This window comes from Pogoniulus pusillus, chromosome 1 (assembly GCF_015220805.1).
Source record: "Pogoniulus pusillus isolate bPogPus1 chromosome 1, bPogPus1.pri, whole genome shotgun sequence".
Classification (NCBI taxonomy): domain Eukaryota; kingdom Metazoa; phylum Chordata; class Aves; order Piciformes; family Lybiidae; genus Pogoniulus; species Pogoniulus pusillus.
In genome coordinates, this window is record NC_087264.1 from 27,824,427 (window position 1) to 27,846,017 (window position 21,591).

The 21,591-nt window shown below is 45.8% G+C and overlaps 1 protein-coding gene across 2 annotated transcripts in view; it reads left to right on the forward strand.

Annotated features, from left to right (window-relative positions):
• The window catches only part of ITPKA (inositol-trisphosphate 3-kinase A), a 43,674-nt gene that overhangs the window by 15,548 nt on the left and 6,535 nt on the right, over positions 1-21,591 (forward strand). For both annotated transcript variants that reach the window (XM_064146059.1, XM_064146060.1), the window contains 3 exons: positions 11,172-11,268; positions 14,520-14,733; positions 17,280-17,484. In XM_064146059.1, coding sequence (XP_064002129.1) covers positions 11,172-11,268; positions 14,520-14,733; positions 17,280-17,484 — 516 coding nt within the window. The remainder of the gene's footprint in view (positions 1-11,171; positions 11,269-14,519; positions 14,734-17,279; positions 17,485-21,591) is intronic.

Below are 21,591 nucleotides of genomic sequence, written 5' to 3' on the forward strand. Positions count from 1 at the left end.
ATGGGTTAGCATTAAAAATTCCCTTCATTTCTCTTTATCTGTTCAGACCGGAGAGTCTCTGGCGGCCGCTGAATCACTGGGGCGTTAAACTGGTGGTGAGCCCAGCCCTGAACTTGCTGGGCAGGCCGGATAGAGCTCTGTCTAGGTGGCAGTCTGCACCACCTTGGCAAATATGATGGAGTGCATGCTCAGCTTCCTTCCCGAGTGCCTGGAGTTCACCCAGGGGAGATCAGCTTCTTGAGGCTGTTTCCTGGCTTCTTGCCACAGTGCAGTCTCTCTTGGTGTTATGCAGAAATGACACCTCATTTAGATGAGTTGGCACTTGTCTAGCACAGCTGGATTTGAGGTCATGTATGGTTCACAAATGACATCTTTGTGCCTTAAGCTGCTCTTAGGCTTTAGACTGAACCTGGTTTTTGGTCTATGTATGTATAGACAAGTGTGGATGTGTCTTGGTTTCAAGTGATCCAGAATGTTCATCCTCCTTGGTAGTTCTCTGTCCTACCTAGTAGGATATTAGGCATATTTTTTGTTTGAAGAGTGTTGTCTCTCTAGATCTCCCTTTCCAAAGACTGCTCATGTCAGTCAGTGGCCCATGAAAAGCAGAGAATAAATGGGGAACTCTGAAATTGCTAAACTGTGCCATAGGATGTTTTTGAAGACTCATACTGCAGTTGTTTTGGAGGTTAAGAAAGATTTTTTCCTTCTGTCACACCATCTGCCAAAGTGATGTTTGATTTACCACAAAATTGTCTGGGTGATGGACAGCCTGGATAAATCTCAAATGTCTGGGCTCTGCAAATGAGTCAACTTTCCTATAGTGAAGAACTTTCCATTTACTTCTTGGATAATAACATTGTAGTTTCCAGCAAGTCTGGCAGAGCCCTGGTAGGACATGAACCTCTTTGGTTTGGTTTTCCAATGTTCAGTAGGGAGAGGTGGCAGAGCTCCATCTTCCTGGAGGACCAGTGTCTGTCAGAGCAGAACACAAGCTTGCCATGTTTAAAGCCTGCTATCAAAAGCAGACTTTTCAGTATCCCTATTGTTACTAAAATAAAATCTACCTTCCTGTCAACAGAACTGGATTTTGTAGCATCTCTGTGAGAAAGGTGAAGGAAACTCTTGTGACAGTGCAACTTTAAAGCCATCTAATTGCTTTACTGTCTTTGGCTTTTGGCCTGGAGAGGCTGTAGATACTTCATTTGACAGTGAATGGAAAGAAAATGCCACCGCTGAATCCTGCAGAATAGTCAGCAGGCTGTGACTCCTGATGCTGTCTGCAGAAAGGCAAGCAATGCTCTCGCTTCTTCAGGCTTGCCTTTCCTCTGCTTTGGAGAGGACCAGCTCCTGGAAGTACAAGTAGAACTGGCCCGTGGGATGGGACATTTCTTCCTATAGTCTGTGCATCTGAATGCCCAACAAGCTTTCCAAGTATCCCAGAGGATAGCAAAGCCAAGCCACGTTTGCATCTCGTCGTATGGTGAGGGGTGGTGTGGTGTGACAGAGGAACCTGAGGCTTCTGTCTTGCGGCGCTGTTTCTGCTTACTGCATGAAGTGTTTCTCATGACCCTGGAGGTTTAGCTCAGCCCATCTCGAGTGTGGTACAAACAGGAAACGAAAGGCCTGCTGTCAGAGGATACACCTGCCAAACGCTGCTCAGCAGCCGCGGCCCTCACCCCTGCCTGGGTGCAGAACCGGCAGCATCGAGGGCTGAGTGCAGGCTTGCTGCCCTTTCTTGTCAAAGATTCGAAGGATGGATGGTGTAAAAGAGGGAGCGAAAGGTGAAGGTGTAGTCACAGTTTGCCTGACAGTCTGATGAGAGGTGCTGATCAGGAAGTTGCTCATCTAGCACACAAACTGCTGTTCTTCAGGAGCATTCCTTCTCCCTTGCTGTTGATCATCAGTCTTATGGCTCCTGCTGGCATTCGTGCACCAGAGGGAGATCAGCTATGTGAGAATGCAAGGAGTGCTAGTTCTCTCGGAGACTGAAACAGATATGATGATGATCAAGGCTCCCAAGATGTTTGTCATGTGGAGATGTAGTGATTTCCTTGATCAGGGACACGGTTATGCTGTTTGTATTCCCTGAGTGACAGCTGACAGCATTTGAAGTAACGCCGCTACCTTGGCAGAAGGATAGTTGCAGTGATTTGGCCAGGTTATCAGTTGATGTTGGTTTGCATAGCTCCTCTGACAGTGTGAAGAATGATGTTGTTGTGTGTCAGGTCAGCACTCTTTAAAGCCAGCATCTCCAGACACTGTGCTGGGTTATCCATTGCTCTAAGTTATCACAGAACACATGTCACTTCCACAAAGCAGTTTGACAGGGAGAGGGGGATGAGAAACATGAACATGGCTTATTGCTTCACCTCTGAGAGCTGTCACCTAGTGCACGTGGTCACTTTTACATCTCTTCTGCTTTTCTGGAGAAAAGGAGCCTGAGGGGAGACTTTCTCACTCACTACAGCTCTATGAAAAGAAGTCGGGGCAAAGTGGGGGTTGGTCTCTTCTGCCGAGCAAAAGGTGATAGGACAAGGGGAAGTGACCTCAAGATGCACCAGGGGAGGTTTAAGTTGGATATTAAATTAAGCTTCATCCCTGAAAGGGTCCTCAAATACTGGATTAGGGTCCCCAGGGAGGTAGTTGATTCCACATCCCTGGAGGTCTTTAAAAGATGCAGAGATGTGGTGCTCAGGATATGATTTAGCACCAGACTTTACAGTAGAGTTAGATCACTGTTGGACTCAATGACCTTAAAGCTCTCTTCCAGCCAAGACTATTCTGTGATTTTGCTTGTAGCCCTAAATACTGTTGCATGGACAAGTGCTTGTGTGCATTTGGGAACTTGTTTATTGCCCGGGGGTAAGAGACGATGAAATGTTAACTGGGCTGAGAGCTTCACCCTACCTTGGTAGCTGCATCAGGTGTTGTGCTCAGAAACTCTGTCAAAAAGGTTTGTGCTTGCTCACATACTCTTGTTGGAGCTTGCCTGGGGAGCATTCTTCTTGTTGAGTTGCTCTTTCACCTCCCACCCATTGAGATCTTTGTCTCGATTTGTGATTCATATCTGATTCAGCCAAGTGGGTAGTAGACTTGGCAGTGAGAATCTCCTTAGTTTGAGACTTCCAGAAACCTTTAATAAGGGGTAAAGCACAGAAACTGGCTACTGAAAGTATAAAGTAAGTGCTTTAACAAATTCAGGGATGTGTTTATGATCTGGGCATCTTTGTTTCAGCTAAAAGCAAATCTTGCACCTCGTTTCCCTACAGAGAGCCTTTGTGGAAACATGATGATGTATATGCCTCAGTTTCTCCATTGCAGTATGTTGCCTTGTTAGGTCATCTGAGTTTCTTCAAACATCAGAAGATCCCCAGTGCAGGAGTTGTTATAATCTGGACCCTTGAGGAGGGGCAGTGTGGTGGGGTGGGGAAGAGAAAAAAAAGCAAAAGTAATGAAGTTTTGACTGACTGCAGTGAAAGGCTCTTACTAAGCTGCTCTAGCTATTTAGAAAGTGTATATGTAGGTGTTTAGATCTGTATATATTACTGGATGAATAATTTGTTCTTGCTGAGCAAAAAAATGTCTGCTGCTCCGGGATCTCACTCTGACCTAGTGAACTGCCTGCCTGTTTCACATCTGCAGGGACAGCTACGCTAAGCCTTTAGCTGAGAGATCTCAAAACCAGAATCCCTCAGTAGGCAAATTCTGTGACTGTAACCGGAAAGATACCAGGCTGCTCGGCAACTCTCGCTATCTTCCCAAGTTTTGTGTTTGAACATCTCTCCAATCCCCAGATCTCTCCGTGGGATGAAAACATATGGTTGGCTGTCCCGCAGCTCCATTCCTTTGAACAAATGAAATCCCTAATAGCCTTTGAAGCTGGCAGATGCGAAGCTGCAGCCCTGAAAAACTTGTTGGTTTGGGGGGAATTTCACTGATAGCAGCTTGTCTTGATAGAATATTGTGATTTTAACTGAGCAATAGATTCTTTGTTAAAGTGTTTGCGTTTATTTTTAATAGGTTGTAATTACAGTACTGTAGTTGCCGATTACATTGACAGAGTGAGTAGCCTCTCTAATTACAGGGTAATTAAATGAAGCTAGTCATTGCCTTGGTTGTGGTCTGCTCAAAATGATTTCTTATGGAAGCTTTTTATGGTAGTGGCAGGTTGTGGCTGTCTCGAGGCAGACAAGAAGTGAAGTTTTGTTTGGGCTAGGCTTAGCTTATTACAGCAATATGAGTAGAAGCTTTGGACCTACAGTTCATTCTTTGTGCAGATCCAATATACCAGTCAAAGGGAAACTCAAATGAAGTGACAGTACTGATAATGGACAACAAATCTGAGCGATAATTTCATCTTCTAAATTGAATTAATTAAAATAGCATATAGAATTACAAAACCAAACTGGCTTTCAAGCTGATTTGTTTTAATAAACAAAGGAAATTAAAACAATCCAGGATTTTGCAGATAAAATGGACTCTCTAAGGTTTTAGAAACACTTAATTTGAGTTAAATGTATAGACTGCATACGTTTATAAAAAGTAAAAACAGTAAAACTATAAACCATAGACAGAGTTTAAAAGGAACAAAAACTAACAGGCATCAAATATTTGCAGGGCTACATCCTGCTACTTACTCACACTGATACTGATGATAGCTCCATGAATAGTCTCATGGACCTAATGAGTATTTTTGGTATCACTCGGAGAGAATAATATGGGTGCTGGTGTGTGACCCAGAGAGGAGGAGGAGGAGGGGGGAAGCGTGGCAGCAAAGTGAGCTGCTGGAAGATGGTTCATGCTGTGCATAGTCATGACTGATGCTTAGTAATAAGAGTTTTGGGGCTGCTGGTGGAAGGCAGCTCCAGTGGATGATGCGGTGACTTCCCAGGTGTTACTCCTCCAGTCAGTCATCTTCAGTTGCCTGTGTTCTAACAAGGGCCAGCACCCAGCACCCTCTCATGTGCTTGCTCCATACGTCTGCTGGGATTGCTGAGCAAGGTGTTGCTTGGTGCACTTTGGGCCTGTGGCTTTTACAGAATGATTTCAAAACCTATATAGCAACTGCCTGATAATTAAGAGTTGTTCTGTACTCCTTGCAAGTCCCTCTGTAAGAATCTTGTTCCTTCTAGGAGTTAGTGAGACACTGAGTAGGCAGTGGCAACCAGCATTACAGATCAGATTTCAGCCCCCATGTCCCAGAGTGGTAGAATCTAGCCTACGTGTTGCAAAAACTTTAAGAGAACAGGAGATTATGATGACTGACAATTAAGTAATCTTTCTTAAAGCCTTTTAAGGGGAGAAAAATGACAAAGAAATTTCTCACTATCCTTTTGTTTCTTGCTGTCATAATAGCTCTCTGTAGGCTTGCGTAGGCTTTGAACTAGTGCACAAAAAAAGACAACAGGATCTTGGATGAAGGAGCTGCTGAAATTTTCCTGGAAAAAAACTCAAGGGTCATTGTTTACCGTAGTCTAGCTGACTTTCCATGAAAATTTAACAGCTCAGCCAAGGAACTAATCCTCTGCCGCTGCTGGAACAATGAACTTTTTTTAAGGATCCTGTTGATCCGTGCTCCGCTTCAGTGCGCTTTTATTCTTTAACTCAGTGTAACGTCAAGTAACGTGCTAGGGTTGTTAAAACTGACGGATTCTTCTTTGGTTTTGTATTCCCTCCCCCAGTACTTAGTAGTTTAGGATGTGATCAGTATTTTTTAACTGTTGTAATTGCTTCACTGAGGACTCGATTCTGCAAATTCTTGTGCATGGTGCTCGTTTGTTAGTCCTTGCCTGAGGGTATTTAAGATGTTGGCAGATGTTAGTTTTCGTTTTACCCTTAAATAAGGGGAGTGATTTTTTTTTTAACTTATGTTATTTCCAGATAGCAGAAGAAGGTTCAGATCCCTGTCTTCTGCTGCTTTGAGGAGTCAGAGTGGCTCTTCTGTCCTGGAGGGATTCAGGCCATGCTCAGAGATAGATCTCAGCTGTTCTGTACTGCCTGTAGAGCAAAATACTGGATACTGGAATGGGCTGCCCAGGGAGGTGGTGGAGTCGCCATCCCTGGAGCTGTTCAAGGCAGAATTGGACATGGCACTTGGTACCATGGTCTAGCCTTGAGCTCTGTGGTAAAGGGTTGGACTTGATGATCTATGAGGTCTCTTCCAACCTTGGTGATACTGTGATACTGTGAAAATAGCAGGTGAACACCTCCTGGACAGTTCTGGGAGTCTGCACTAATCTGTTTAGTGAGCTTGGCTGTTAGGATGTTACACCCCTTGTCCTGGAATGGTGGGAAGGTTTCAGGAGAGCCTGGTGTTCCTGGGGATTAGTTCTTGGGGACAGTGAGGCCTGCACCATGAACACTTTAAAATGGAAGAAATGCCTCTGGTTTTGTGAGTTCTCCTTGGCCAAGATCTACTGGTGTAATTGGGCAGGATCATCACACCTGTGCTTCTGCATACTGGTACTATATCAGATTGTGCTCTTACTGTGAGAAAAGGCCTGGAGAAAGCTGTCTTGACACTTAACCAGTGGCTCTCAGTTGCTGTTCGTCTTTACTGTTTCTTAATGGATAGACATGATGGCAACAGCCACCTTTGTCCAAGGAGGAACAGATTGGGAGTATCTCATCTGGCCAGCATCCTGCCAGTGCTTACACAGAGCAGGCTGCCACCTCTGCTGCATGGATGTGTGCTTCTTGTCCAGTGCTGTGCTGCTTATTCAGAAGGATGGTTCAGAGTGTAATCCAGATAACACAGATCAATGTTGGGTACCAAGCCACAGTCCTTCGTGTGCATTGTGGCTACACTTTGGGATTTGGTTCTCCCATTCTCTTCCCTTGAATGTTTGTTTGCTACCAGGAACACAGTTCTAGTGGCACAGACCAGCTGGCAGGAAACTTGCTTTTTCCCTCTTTAGCACCCCACACCTTTTATTGCTTAGGGAGATGCATCCAGTGTGTCAGTTACAGTTCATGCTGAGTAATTTACATGCTGAATCTAAGAATGTTAATACTTCTTTTTTTTGCTTCTTGGCTCGTTTAGAGTGGTTTCCTATTGGAAAAGTTTTGAGTATATTGATTTTGAGACCTATAAAACGGCATCAGTGATGGCAAGCAGGGGTCACTATAATCCTGATAATCTGAGTTTTCCCTGAGTGTATGTGAATAGCATACACTGGCTGGGGATCTAGAAGAAATGAGGACTTCGGGAAACCCAGGCAGAGAAAAAGATCAAGGGAGGTGGAGGAGGAGTCTAAAACAAAAAGAGATTGAGAAAGGAATGGACTGCAAATAGAGGGGCAGTGGTAGCAGCCCTCTTTGGCGCTGCAGTATGTGGTGGTGATTTGAAAAGCACAGAATACCATTGCTAACAAAGAGGAAGAGATCTTGCTTTAGAAACAGAAGTGAGAAAATTCCTCCTACGGCAGGCACACAAAGTTTTCATCTTCCCCCTCACACCACTGCTCCAACAGCATGCAGCCCTGTTTGCATCCTGGGCTGAGTGAATTGAGAGACTGGGAGCTGCAGTAGAGAGAAGTACAACTGCTAGACCCCTGCTGATGACAGCATGGCCCACAGGATGGGTCTGGAAGCACCCCCTTACCTCCTGGCTTGAGCCTCTCACTTTTCCTGTCTTGAAGGGGAGAAGGGTTTGTGAAGAGGTTATTTGAAACACAAAATTGATTAAACATTGTCAGTGTCTGCTTATAGGGTAGGTAGCTTAAACATAGTCATCCAAGGTAGCTGTTACCTGAGCAGACAAAGTCCACTTGAGCTGCAGCTGAAGTTGGCCCTTGTCTCTCCTTCACACCCACAGTACAAATAAAAGCCAAAGCTGCTTAGGGTTAGGTGGGAGGGAGGAGGTGGGAAAGCCACTGGAGTGTGATGTTGCATTGACAGTTGATGTGCATTGCTTGAAAATCTGCTTCTTATCTCTTCTGGTTATGAGTGTGTGACAAGGCTTTGGGAGACAGGATGCAGTTTGGTAGGAGTGGAGCATTATGATGAGTAAAAGGTCTTTATGGGAGAGTGCTGACTCTAAGGAGCAGAGCTGACTTCTGGTTAAGGGATGGAAAATAAGGAGTGTTAGCCTGGAAACTGGGCTGGACTCTTCAAAAATGCAATCTTCACATTCAGAGAGGCCATTTTTATTCATGTTTGCTCTCAAATGTTCTTCAAGTAACTTAGGGCTGTGCCCTCCTGGAATAGAAGCAGCAGAGTAGACTGAAGGCCTTCTGCTTTCAGTTAAATCTAGCAAATAGACTATAAAAAAGTAATTTATCTTTGCTGCTTGAGTAACAATATTGACATTGCACTTTCCTCCAGCAGCAGGCTATGGGCATTTCTAAGTGGTGTTCAAGAGCCTCTCTCACCACAGAACATCTATCTCTGTGCTAGAGCCCAAGTTACTGTTTAGCACTGCAAGGTTGAAGTTTGGAATGACTTCAGGTAAATAATGTAGAATATGAAATCCAAATAATGTAGAATATAAAAGGGTCATTTCAACCTGCAGAGGGTATTTGTGAAGCTGAAGCTCAGCTGGAGATAGTAACATCTGTGGAGCTGCAGTGAGTGCAGCTGAGTCTCTGTGACTCAAGCATCTGATACTGCCTTTGGAAGCTTCCTCTCACTGGCACAGTGTGTTTTCTAAAGTATTCCTGCTTCAGGGGGCATATGTATCAGACCAAGAGTGGCTTCATTTCAGCTTGAACTGCATTCAAAACCAAAGTTAACTAGGAAGAACCCATCTTATTTCAGGGTAAGCATGCTCATGTGGTGATGATGTTGCTACAGCAGAAGTAAAAGCGTTTGGATCCTTAAAGACCACTTGTGTCTGCAAATTCACATCCCCTTCATACATTATCAGACAGCTCCAGGGTTTTGCCCTCACGTGATGACCAACATTACTAGAGGATACCTTATAAGAAATATGGTTTAAGTGAACAAATTAGAAGGGTGGCCAAGTCAGCTCCTGATCTGGAGACCTGCATTTTACCTGTGTGTCATTGCCTGCCATTTCATTTTTTGTATTTTTTCACTTCTGCAGCAATACTCTGTAGAAGACAATAAAAATCTGGTATCTGAAGCACCTAAATTGTCAGATCAAAACCCCTGCTAGAGAAGGTGTGGTTGTTTTTAAGGTGGATGTTAAAATGCAGGTGTTGAGAGATGACCTAAACTCTTTCCAGTAAGTGCTGGGCCCAGTCCAGTTCAGTATCTTTATTGATTATCTGGACAAGGGGATTGAGCCCATCATCAGTAAGTCTGCAGATGGCACCAAGCTAGGAGCAGGTGTTGATCTGTTGGAGGGTAGGAGGGCCCTGCAGAGGGACCTAAACAGGCTGGATGGGTGGGCAGAGGCCAGTGGGATGAGATTTAACAAGGCTAAGTGCAGGGTTCTGCACTTTGGCCACAACAACCCCAAGCAGCGCTACAGGCTGTGGACAGAGTGGCTGGAGAGCAGCCAGGCAGAAAGGGACCTGGCGGTACTGGTAGAGAGTAGCTGAAGATGAGCCAGCAGTGTGCCCAGGTGGGCAGCAGAGCCAGTGGCACCCTGAGCTAATGGCAGGAACAGTGTGGCCAGCAGGACAAGGGAGGTTATTCTTCTGCTGTACTCAGCACTGTTCAGGCCACACCTTGAGTGCTGTGTCCAGTTCTGGGCTCCTCAGTTCACAAGAGATGAGATACTGGAATGTGTCCAGAGAAGGGCAGCAAAGCTGGTGAGGGGCCTGGAATACAGCCCTGTAAGGAGAGGCTGAGGGAGCTGGGGGTGTGCAGCCTGGAGAAGAGAAGGCTCAGGGGTGAGCTCATTGCTGTCTACAACTACCTGAAGGGAGGCTGCAGCCAGATGAGGGTCAGTCTCTTCTCCCAGGCAACCAGCAACAGAACAAGGGGACACAGTCTCAAGTTGTGCCAGGGGAAGTACAGGCTGGATGTTAGGAGGAAGTTCTTCACAGAGAGAGTGATTTGCCATTGGAATGGGCTGCCCAGGGAGGTGGTGGAGTCACCGTCCCTGGAGGTGTTCAAGACTGGATGAGGCATTTAGTGCCATGGTCTAGTTGACTGGATAGGGTTGGGTGCTAGGTTGGCCTGGATGATCTTGGAGGTCTCTTCCAACCTGGTTGATTCTGTGATATCAATGCCAGTCAGGCCATTGATAAGCACTTCTGCAAATGCAGCCTAATCCCCAGCTATACCTGATCTCATCAAACCCCTCTCAGCACTAAGTAGTCATACACAAGGATTGTGCGGTCTTATTTTTTCCTTTCCTGCAGGGTGTTGTGTTCTAGGGAACAGGAGAAATGAGCCTGCTGTCCTTGTTTGTAAAGCACATTGGGATCTCACAGAGTGTAACACGAATGCCAGTGGGCTGTGGTTCTCTCCTACCCAGATTTCAGTTCCAGAACACAGGACTTTTCTCTTTTCCCTCTGCCTTTTTGACAGAGCACTCAGCTGCTGTGTGTGAGCAGCTGTTCTGTTTCCCTGCCTGCCTGCAGTGGTACCTGGACAGCTGCACTGTGCCGCAACCAAAGGCGGCCAGAGCACTGCCCGGCTTTGTTAAAAAGTAACAAGGCTGGGAGGGAGCAGAACAATTCACCACCTTGGGTAGATGCTACTGCACATTGTCAGCAGGTGCAGAGGGACCTGGGCGAGCTTTGTGTACTGCTGGAGATGCATTGCTCTGTGCATCTGTCACAGTGAGACTCACCTGCTGCATTAGAGAAAGCTGTTTATCACAAGGTGCTGCTAAAGTTCTCTGGGAAATGAAGTGTGGCTGGCAGGGGCAAACAGCTTATGGTTATATCTAGTGGAAACTTAAATGTGCATGAGTGCATGTTCAGCATCTGTCTGCTTGCTGTGTGACTCAGACACAGGAAAGGTCAGGTGTGGCTGTGAACAGGCTTGTGATGTGCAGTGTGACTTTGTTTTTTATTTCTCTTGGGCAGCTTTCTTGTGCATGGTAGGACATTGTATCTGAGCATTTGTCCATTGTTGGGTTGATGTGCATGTTCTGCCAGTAGCAGTGATAGTGTCTGCTTTGTGGTTTCGTCTTTGAGCACTTAGAAATAAGGAGGGAACAATGCAATGTGCATGAAGCTATGTGGCAGGTGTGTGGCATGGTTGGATTCCAGCTTTTACCCAGCTTAACGTTTCTTTTCTTTGTATTGCAGAAGAAGGCATGGCATACAATTAAAACCATGGTTAACTTACCAGTCATCAGCCCCTTCAAGAAACGCTACTCTTGGGTGCAGCTGGCTGGGCATACAGGTGAGCCGGTAACTTCAATGCGTTTGTCACTGGAGTGGGGATGGCATCACCAAGGAAAAGTGTCTCAATGTTACTCTATTTCCTTCCTTCAGACAAAGAGGCAGCAGAGAGTATCATAAATCTGGGAACTAGAAGAAAGAACCTCTTTCTTTCAGTCGTGGTGAGGATAGAGAAGGTGGAGTGATACACCTGAATAAAGAGATGAGCAAGGAAGCAGTGGTCAGACTCTGGGGAGGGACCATGCTCTGAGTGCGTTCTTGTGATAGGTATAAGATGTGTGTCAGAAGGAAGCAAGAGGGACTGGGGATTTGAAGCCCTGGTTCCATCTGTTGCTGTTGGTTGTGATATGGGATCATCTTTCTTGAGTAGCCAGTAAGTTAGTTCCCTAGTGGGAAGGATTACTGTCTGTGCCTGATGTGCCTCAGCCCTGGCAAGGACAGTGTTTCTAATCCCAACCCCAAACCTGTCAGCTGAATGTAAGCCCTTGGGTGGAAAAACAATCTGGTGAAAATGTACCTTTTCTGTCCCAGGTGTTTGTGCTGACAGCCTGTCGCTGTTCACTGGTTGAGTGCAAGGAGCAGCTCTGGTGGCTGGTTCTGGTTTTGTGTCTGTAGAATTTGGAACTGTGCCCCTCATGTAGGATTTGTTTTGTTGGTAAGACAAAAAAAATCCAAACCAGCAAAGTCACTGGGTTTGCTTCTGTTGTGCTTAATTTAATTCCTGTGCAGCCCTTGTTCTTACAGTGCCAGTTGTGGGGTTTATTGGTACACATGTGGGCAGGCACCTACGCTGCATCGTGCTTTAATGCAGTACCCGAACCACCTTTTATATGCTAATGCACTAACAGGGTGCACTTCAAAGCTGTGCAGAGGAATTTGTTTGGTCCTAGAGGGGGAATAACTGTGTTTTGCACAGTGGTGTTGGCAGGGCTGACTTGTGGCATGAGCTTCAATCAGGCCAAATGCTAGGTCCTGCACTTGGGCCACAACAACCCCAAGCAGTGCTACAGACTTGGGACAGTGTGGCTGGAAAACTGTCTGGCAGTAGGAGACCTAGAGGTGGTAACAGACAAACAAGTCAGTGTGAGCAAGCAGTATGCCCAGGTGGCAAAGAAAGCCAATGGCATCCTGGCTGGGATTAGAAATGCTGTGTCCAGCAGGAATAGGGAGGTGACTGTCCCCTTGTACTTAGCTCTGGTGAGGCCACACCTCGAGTATTGTGTTCAGTTTTGGGCATCTCATTACAAGAAGGATGTGGAGATGCTGGAGCGAGTGCAGAGGAGGGCAGGGAAGCTGGGGAAGGGCCTGGAGAATAAGTCTTAAGAGGAGCGACTGAGGGAGCTGGGGCTGGTTAGTTTGGAGAAGAGGAGGCTGAGGGGAGATCTCATCACTGTCTACAGCTACCAGAAAGGAGGTTGTGGAGAGGCTGCTGCTGGTCTCTTTTCACAGGTAAATAGTGATTAAACAAGAGAGAATGACCTCAAGCTGCCACTGGGTAGGTTTAGGCTGGACATTAGGAAACATTTTCTTCCAGCAAGAGTGGTCAGGAATGGGCTGCCCAGGGAGATGGCTGAGTTACCAACCCTGGATGTGTTTAAAAGTTGTTTGGATGTGGTGCTTGAGGCTATGGTTGAAGTGGAACTTTGTAGATTAGGGATAATGGTTGATCTTGGTGATCCTGGGTGTCTTTTCCAATGATAATGTTTCTGTGTGATTCTGCTGCTTGAAGTGCCAAGGTGACCTGGTCTTACTGTAGTTTTTAATAGAGCATTGATGGAGTTGGCTTGATCTGTGTGGTGAGAGGCACTGGTAGTGTGTTCTCTGGAGGCTTGTGTAGTAGGGTGAGAAAGGAAGGTTAAGAGTTTACTTAGGAACAGATTAGAAGAGATATTGCTCTGGTTTGTGTTAGGTCATCTTCTGTGGTTGCATTCAGTCCATCCTTTTTGCAGCTGTTTGATATGGCAAGTTCTTTCTGAACTAAAACCTGGGCCATTGCCGCCATCACCCTTGTGCCAAGGCAGTGCCAGTTCCAGAGAAGAATCAGTTCGCAAGGGCCTTCCTACTGTGATAAAAGTGGAGCATTAACCCCAGAATTAATGAGGCTCCTACTTTGGCAGCTATTGAATGTTGTATAGATTGAAGCTCAGTGCAGAATCTGAATGAGCAGGGCGTTGGATGTGAAAGAATAACAATGATAGTCTGTATTGTTCATTGGTTTGCTAACTGCTATAAAAAGCCAAGGCATAAACAATTCCCCGCTCTTGTTTGCTGTTCCTTCACTCCTCTCTAACTCCTCCACTAATATTTTCCAGATAATACGTAAGCTTTGCTGGTTGTTTTCTATCTGGGGAGAGAGGGTGGTATTGGCCCCTTCTGGGCTTTCCCTGTCCAGGGGGGAAGATTGGAGTTCTGTATTCTTTCTAAACTGTATATAATTGTGAATGCATGTAAATATATCATGTGTATATGCTTGTAGATTTGACTTTGCTGTCAAATGTAGCTTTATCTTACTTCCAGATTTTAACCTGGGGGGTGATTTCCTAAACCCACCACAACAGGTGACTCTAGACAGATGGAATCCAATTATTGCCCATTTTGGCCAGCAGCCCTGTTGTTGCAGATTGTCATTTGTCCTGGGTGATGTTCAGATGCAGGGTGTAAAGAACTAAGTGCACTACAGGCTGTACCTGCAGGTTAGCAGCCCTATGGAGAAGTGGCAGGACCTGGAGGTGCAAGCACGCGCAGTCACAGCGCATCTGTGTGCGTGTAAAGGGCAGTGCTTGGCATCTGGCCCGTGGGTGGCTGTTTAACCATCACTGCTTTGATTGTACCACCTCGCCATGTACATAGCTGCAGGTATAGCCTGTGTGGGGATTAAGGACAAAGCCAGCAGTGGTAGGCAGCTTTAAAATAGCCTGTCAGGGGATTAATGAATTCTGGCTTGTGGCTTCTTCCTGTGCATTTTAGTAACTATAGTAGTGTTTACTATCCTAACAAAGAGTTTATCATGGAAAAAAACCTGACGTATGGGCTGGAGCAGATGAACTCCTTAAAGCTATAAATTCTGACATGGGAACGTGTCCAGGCAGACTTTCACTGCCAGCAGCTGTGTTTGTCCTGGGTGGTTTGTCTCTTTTTTTAATCTTTCCTGTTATGGGGACATCTTTTATTGGTGCCATGAAGCTGGGCTGGTGGGGGAAGGTGTTTTTCACGGGTCAGTCTCGTCAGCATGTGTTTGGTTTTCTTTTTTAGGGAGCTTCAAGGCAGCCGACAGTGGGAAGATCCTGAAGCGCCTCTCGGAGAACGAGAAGGAGTGCTTCGAGCGGCTGATGAAGGACCCGCTGCGCTCCTGCGTCCCGCGCTTCCACGGCGTGGTGGAGAGAGACGGCGAGAGCTACATTCAGCTGGACGATTTGCTGACTGACTTTGAGGGGCCTTCTGTGATGGACTGCAAGATGGGGATCAGGTGGGGTGCACAAAATAGAAAGTGCTTTCTATAACCCGAGTGCCTTTGAAGGAAGCTGAGGATGTGGTTGTGCTCTGTCTGGGGTAGTTTGGTGATGTTTTCAGAGATCTAGGATTCAGTTCAGATAACCTGTTGTTGGCTTCGCAATCACCTTGGACTGTGTCTCACTAGTGCCTGATTGTATGTGGATTCTGGAAACTAACTGATTTTTAAGCCTCAAAAACTATTATGGAATGGTTTAGGGTGGAAGGGACCTCAAAGATATCTAGTTCCAACCTCCTCACATAGGCAGGGACACCTCCCATTAGAAGAGGTCACTCAAGGCCTCATCCAGCCTGGCCTTGAACACCCCCAGGGAGGGAGCATCCACAGCCTCCCTGGGCAACTTGTTCCAGTGTTTCACTACCCTCACTGTAAAGAACTTCTTGCTAGCATCCAGTTTAAATCTCCCCTCTGCCAGTTTAAACTCATTACTCCTCATCCTGTCATTACAAGATCTATTCTGCATCAAGAGATTTTCAGGAGTGATTTTTAGACAAAGTTTCTGTACAGTAGCCTGAAAATACCTGGGTTAAAAAAAAAGCACATGATTCATTCACAGCCAGTTCATGTAGTCTTTGTGTATGCTGTGATTCAGAAAACCCCACAAAGAGTGAAATTCTCAGCTCTGAATGTGAATTACTTAATAGCAGGGTGAAAGCTCATTTCCAACGCTTGAACGAGTCTTCACTGCTGTCCATCTTTTCTGTAAAGAAAAGACTTGACCATCTGTGCAGGACTGACCTGTGTGTTTCCCTACTCTGACTCGCCATGATGCTGTCACCTTTGCTTTCCAGATTCCCACTTTCTTTTCCTTTTGTTGTCTGTGATAACAGAAAACAGATAAAAGGATAACCTCCAAAATGTTATCTAACCTGAGGGGAGGTTGTAGCCAGGAGGAGGTTGCTCTCTTCTCTCAGGTGGCCAGCACCAGAATGAGAGGACACAGCCTCAAACTACGCCAGGGGAAATTTAGGCTTGAGGTGAGGAGAAAGTTCTTCACTGAGAGAGTCATTGGACACTGGAATGGGCTGCCCGGGGCGGTGGTGGAGTCACTGTCCCTGGAGCTGTTCAAGGCAGGATTGGACGTGGCACTTGGTGCCATGGTCTAGCCTTGAGCTCTGTGGTAAAGGGCTGGACTTGATGATTTGTGAGGTCTCTTCCAACCTTGGTGATGCTGTGATACTGTATAAACATAACAGATAGAGAAGGAATCTGTTGAGAGCCTGGAATAACAGTACAGAGAGGTATGAAATGTCATGGTAATCTTTTGACTGCCAGCTCAGATGCTGAAGAATTAGCGTTGTAAAAGAGTTGTTACTCAGCTGAGAGGAGTGCAGACAGGCCTTATCAAACAGATGCAAAATCTTGCATGAATTATCAGCTGAATCAGAGTAGAAATCACAGAATGTCTTAGGTTGGAAAGAGACCACAGAGGTATCACACACAGTATCACAGTATCATCCACTCCAGCCTCTCCCCACCATGAGCAGGGATGCCTCTCAATTAGACTTGGCTGCACAAAGCCTCATCCAGCTTGGCTTTGAACACCCCCAGAGAGGAGGCATCCACAACCTATTCCAGAGTCCCACCACTCTTATACTGAAGAACTTCTTTCTAAGATGCGGTCTAAACCTACTCTTCCTCATCTTACAACTATTCCCCTTTGTCCTATTGCTAGACACTCTTATGAAAAGTCCTTCTCTAGCCTTCCTGTAGGATCCTGTATTGTACGCCCAGAAGAAAGAGAAGAAAGAGGAGCAATATGTATTTTATTCACAGTAGGTGGCATTCTGGTGATGAGTGACAGCATCTCCTAAACACCAGCTGTGATGAATTGAAAGCATACTCCAGGCACCTGACAAAGTGCAAGCTCTAGGATTCCAGTGCAGCGCAGATGACATGGATAGTGTCTTTCTAATGGTTACCAGGTTAGGGGCTTGAGTGACAACAGCAGAATATGCAAGGTTCATCAGCCTTCACTTTCCTGTTCTGTTAACCTCTTCTGGTTTGAAACTGCTCAAATAATCTGCTTTACTCTTCAATTTTTACTCTATAAAAAGTGGTTTCTATCTTCCACTGTGATGCGTTAAGTAAAACCATAATTGCTTCCCTCAGCCTAAAAATATCACATGAGTGACATCAAGGAGAGAGAGGGCAGTAAGACTTCAGCAGGCCTATTTGCTTTTGATTCCACTGTCGGTGCTGTTTGATGGCACAGCAGGACCTCAGCTTTCTCCTGTGTCGTAAGCAGGATGTAACAATAGCAGGTATGAGCAAAGGCTATAGTTGGAAGAGGAAGTGAATGACACAGCTGCCAATTCCTGCTGCTGTTTGATGGAATGTTCCTGCGCAGTTGTTCGTCTGCGTTCTTTAGTTTCTTCTTGAGCAGACTGAGGCAATGATAACACTTTTCTGGGTGAAATTTCGTGAGGCCAGTTTATAAATTGTAAAAGTGAATGTTTTTGGAGCCCTTATGGTTTTGTTGGGATGTGATGTTTTTGCAGGACGTACCTGGAAGAAGAGCTGGCTAAGGCCCGTGAGAAACCAAAGCTGCGTAAGGACATGTACAAGAAAATGATTGAAGTGGACCCTCTTGCTCCCACAGCTGAAGAGAATGCCCAACATGCTGTCACCAAACCCCGATACATGCAATGGAGGGAAACTATCAGCTCCAGTGCCAACCTGGGCTTCAGGATTGAAGGGATTAAGGTAATAGTTTCAATTCTGCCTGTTCTTGAAGACCGAATATTGTTTGCTTTGTTGGTTAGTGAAAAAGCTGCTGTGCATCAGTAACCATCAAAGGACCGTGTGGAAATGTTCTAATTGCAACCAGACTTCAGGGTATTATGGTTTTAAAGCATTCACTGTGATTGTAACAGAGTAGTGGCAAAGAAGTTGAGCGTCAAGTGCACCTCAGCCGTACTTGGCTCAACCAGAGAGCCATTGCAGGAAGGACTCAAGCAGTGCAGATAGAATGAAACTGAGACTATTAACAGGGAAGGATTCAGAACTAAAGAACTAACTGCCTCTCCCCGTGCAATTACTTCTTTGTCCAGGAAGTGTACATGTTTGTTCCATGTGAATCACAGTAAAGTGCTTGTGTTCCAGTTACCTTTATTTGCAAAGTGTGCTAAAATCATTAGCTTAGCTGCTCTTGGAATCAAGGCAACTCCTCTTCCTTTAAGTACATGAAAGTATCTAGCATGGACCTGGAATAAAGCCAAAACAACCAAAAAGAGAATTTCTCCATCAACACAGGCCATCTGCTGTTCTTAATGGATAAGGTTGTGCCCCCTAGGATACTTCCTTAAAGCCACAAAAGAACCTTGGCAGTTTTCTTTTCTACCCTTATATTTGTTGATCCCACTGGCAGTGTCGGATACCTACTCAGAAGCTCATACTCTTACAGTATCAGCCACTTGAACCCTTGGTAGAATCTGTGTGCTTCCTGCTTGCAGAGGCTTGTCACAGCTGGCCTTCCACCGTTTGCCTGGGTTTAGGTAGTGGTGTGGCTGTATCAGCACAGAGCATGGCGGTGGCTGCCCAGATCTGTCCACACCCTGGATGAGTGCTTCTCATCTGAAGCCCATCACAGGGATAGCTATGAAGAAGTTGGCATGGATCACCCCGAGTGATTTCAGAATGTTCCCAGAGCATATGCCTTTACTTTAGCTGCAGTGGGAGTTGCCTGTTATAATCGGGATTAGTTTTGCTTCCGTTTTGTAGTTCAAGCACATAGGAAGAGGAAGGAGATAAAAGAGGGTGATGCTGACAAGTAGAGGCTCTTTGTACACTCCTTTATTCTCTGCTTCTCTATGTTGTCTTCTCCCTTCCTCTTTCACGGATTCTTCTTCAGTGATACAGGAACTAGAGCTTCCAGACCATGCTGCGCTGGTCCCCATTTATGCTGTGCCACCCACTCCTGGCTGTTAGACACAGGCATCCTCACACAGGAACTGTTTTGGTGGTAGATGATCTGGCTCCAGTCCTGCCAAGAGACTTCTTGGCTTACTCTTTAGCCATCTAATGATGTTCTTAACCTGTTTTGTTTCTATATTGCTTAGGTCTTTAGATGCCAGGTGTAATGGAATCAGAAACCTAGATGGTCTCAAGACCCTTTATGTATGTTCTTGGAAAAATAGTTGGTCAGATTAATGTTGAATCCTGGAGAGTGTCTAAGCTAAGAGAATACAGAGTGGGACTTGTGTAAAGCCTCCTGCCTTGTTCTTTGTGATTTGGTTGGTTATGAGAGATGGGTAGGAGTAGTCACAGCACATAGACTGCAGGACATTTCCCTCTGCTGAGACAATGCTGTAACTGTGCAAAATGGGACGCAAATGGTCCTTGATTAAGCACAGGAAACACTTTGGAATACCGCAGTACGATGCCCTTTCATATGTCTCCCTGTGCTGTTAGGAGGGATGTAGGTATTGTTCCCTTTTAAGGTGGAGGAATGATGTCAGAGAGCAGGCTGTCCAAGCAGTACAGCCAGTCAGTCCTCACTGCACCGTTTCACTGGAGCTGAACTGGACATCCAGTTCTGTTTATTTGCAGAACAGCAAAGCCACGCAGCAGGGACCTCATTTTGAGAGGAGTGCCAGAAGGATCAGTGGTGCCAGCTAGTGGTTAACGAGATAAAGGGGCTGCTCGGGAGTGAGCCGAGCAGATGTGTTGGGACTGGCCATTCTGAAATGCTCCTGCCTCGTGGCTACTGGAGTAAGAAACCGAAGCAAAGACAGTGAAATCCTATAATCCCTTCTGTGAAGTGGCTGCCAGTGAACAAGATCCAGTTCAGCATAAGCACTCCTCCTATGTCAGTTCATTGGGGTACTTTGTCTCTTTAGGTTGATCCATCTATTTTTCTTGCCTTACTTCCATATCTCTGAAATCAAATTGGAATGACTGATGAGATTTAGCACCCTTCCCCATCAAAAAATGATTAAAACTGTTGACTGTTCTTATAGCTGGCACCTGACACTCCAGGTTCAGAATGCAGGTTCCTCTCTGGAAGGGGCTATCTGAAGAGTAGGCATCACAAACATAGTCTCCACAACATTAAGCTAATGGCTTCACAGAGCAGAGTGGTATGGGACTGGGAATTGGAAGTTCTGACTCTGTGCAGTTTGGGAAGTTACTTCTGTCTTTGGTACCTTGTGCTGTAGATCAGGGCTAGCTGTGTTCCAAGCAGGATATCAGATTTGATTCATACATCTTTGTGAATCCATTTAGTTTGTGACCTTAACCCAGAGGCCTTTGAAGGAAGTCTGCAGAAGAACCTGGACCAGACTGCACAGATTGAGACAGATAGCACTGTTTTGTGGAGCACACCAAACGTGCCCTCCTGTTAGCCATGGCACTGTCACATCTAGTGAGAAGTGCTGCACGTGTCCCACTCACTGCGCTGTGTGCCTGCTCTGCTGCACAGAAACATGCCTTGACAGAGGTGTGGCTTCAAGGAGTAAGTCAGGCAAGTGCCTCCTGGGGGTCAGGTGCCTCCAGTGCCTTTCTGAGGGCTTGGTACAGAGCAGGAGGAATGGTGCCACTCGAGCTCTGCGTGTTGTTCACAGCAAGTAAAGACAGGCGGCAGTAAATTTTCCTGCCAGCCATCGCAAAGGAACAAGTTGATGACAGTGTTCCTAAACAGCAGGGGAGCAAGCAGCCAGTCTGTCCAGAGAGAAAGGCTGAGGAGGGAACACACAGCAGCTCTTCCAGACTTGGCTCTGGAATTTGAGGTGCAGGGAGAATTTTTCTGTATCAAAACAACCTTACTCCAGTGAAGAGGTGCGAGACATCAGGCTAAGTTCCAAATTTCTATCTGCTGTTGAGCACTATCATACATCAGATCAGATGGCTCCTGACTGCACTGCCTACCTGCTGAACTTCTCTTGCATAACTTGCACATCTCCTCAGGCTGACACGCTGCACTTGAATCTGGCCTGCAGCCTTGGAATAAAAGCCTGTTTATTCCACTGCTAGAAAGTCTGGTAGGTGGGAGGCTGCTCTGCACGGCTTTGCTGTTCAGTCAGTTCATTCTTCTGCATGGCAAATCTAGAAATTACTGATTTTGTGTGCATACTTGGAGCAGAGTTCTGCTCTGAAGTGTCACCAATTGTGTGTCACCTGCTGAAACTGGAGCTGAATTTCCCCAGTTTTGGTGCAGTGACTTTTTACATGTGGGAGGGAACACATTTTGATGACCTCTTGGTTTACTCTAGGATGGAAACAAGTGATTTTGTCAGACTGATGCAATGGAGAGGGATGCATCACTTGCCTTTCTGGGGATTTATTTCACTTTCTTATTATCTTCCTTATTAAATATTTTTAAACTATTATTCCAGTTATTAAACTGTTCTGATCTCAACCTAGGGGTTTTACTTGTTTTCAATTCTCCTTCCCATCTCATTGGGATGGGGAAGAGTCAGCAGGTGGTTATGTGGTACTTAGTTGCCAGTTGGGATTAAACCATGATGTTCCTCCCTTGAAAAACAAACCAAGAGGATTGGTAACATTTAGTTTGAGCATGTCCCTTTACACTCCCAGCCAGGGTTTGACTACACAAAGCTAGGTGAGGGACCAACCAAAGAAGTCATTGTGGTTTGCACCACTGAACTTTGCACTAGTAGCACTGATGTGAGGAAACCTTCCTGCAAGCTGGTAACATCATGAGGGTTGTTATTGTTTTACTGCACTCAACAGGAAATGATCTCTCACTTAAGGTTACTTGATCAACTTTTGTATCTTCCCCACTTTTGGCTTGGTTTATCTGCTGTCTCCTTGCTCAGCTACCCACTTTTGTCTGGTTAGCAGGAGCTGAGC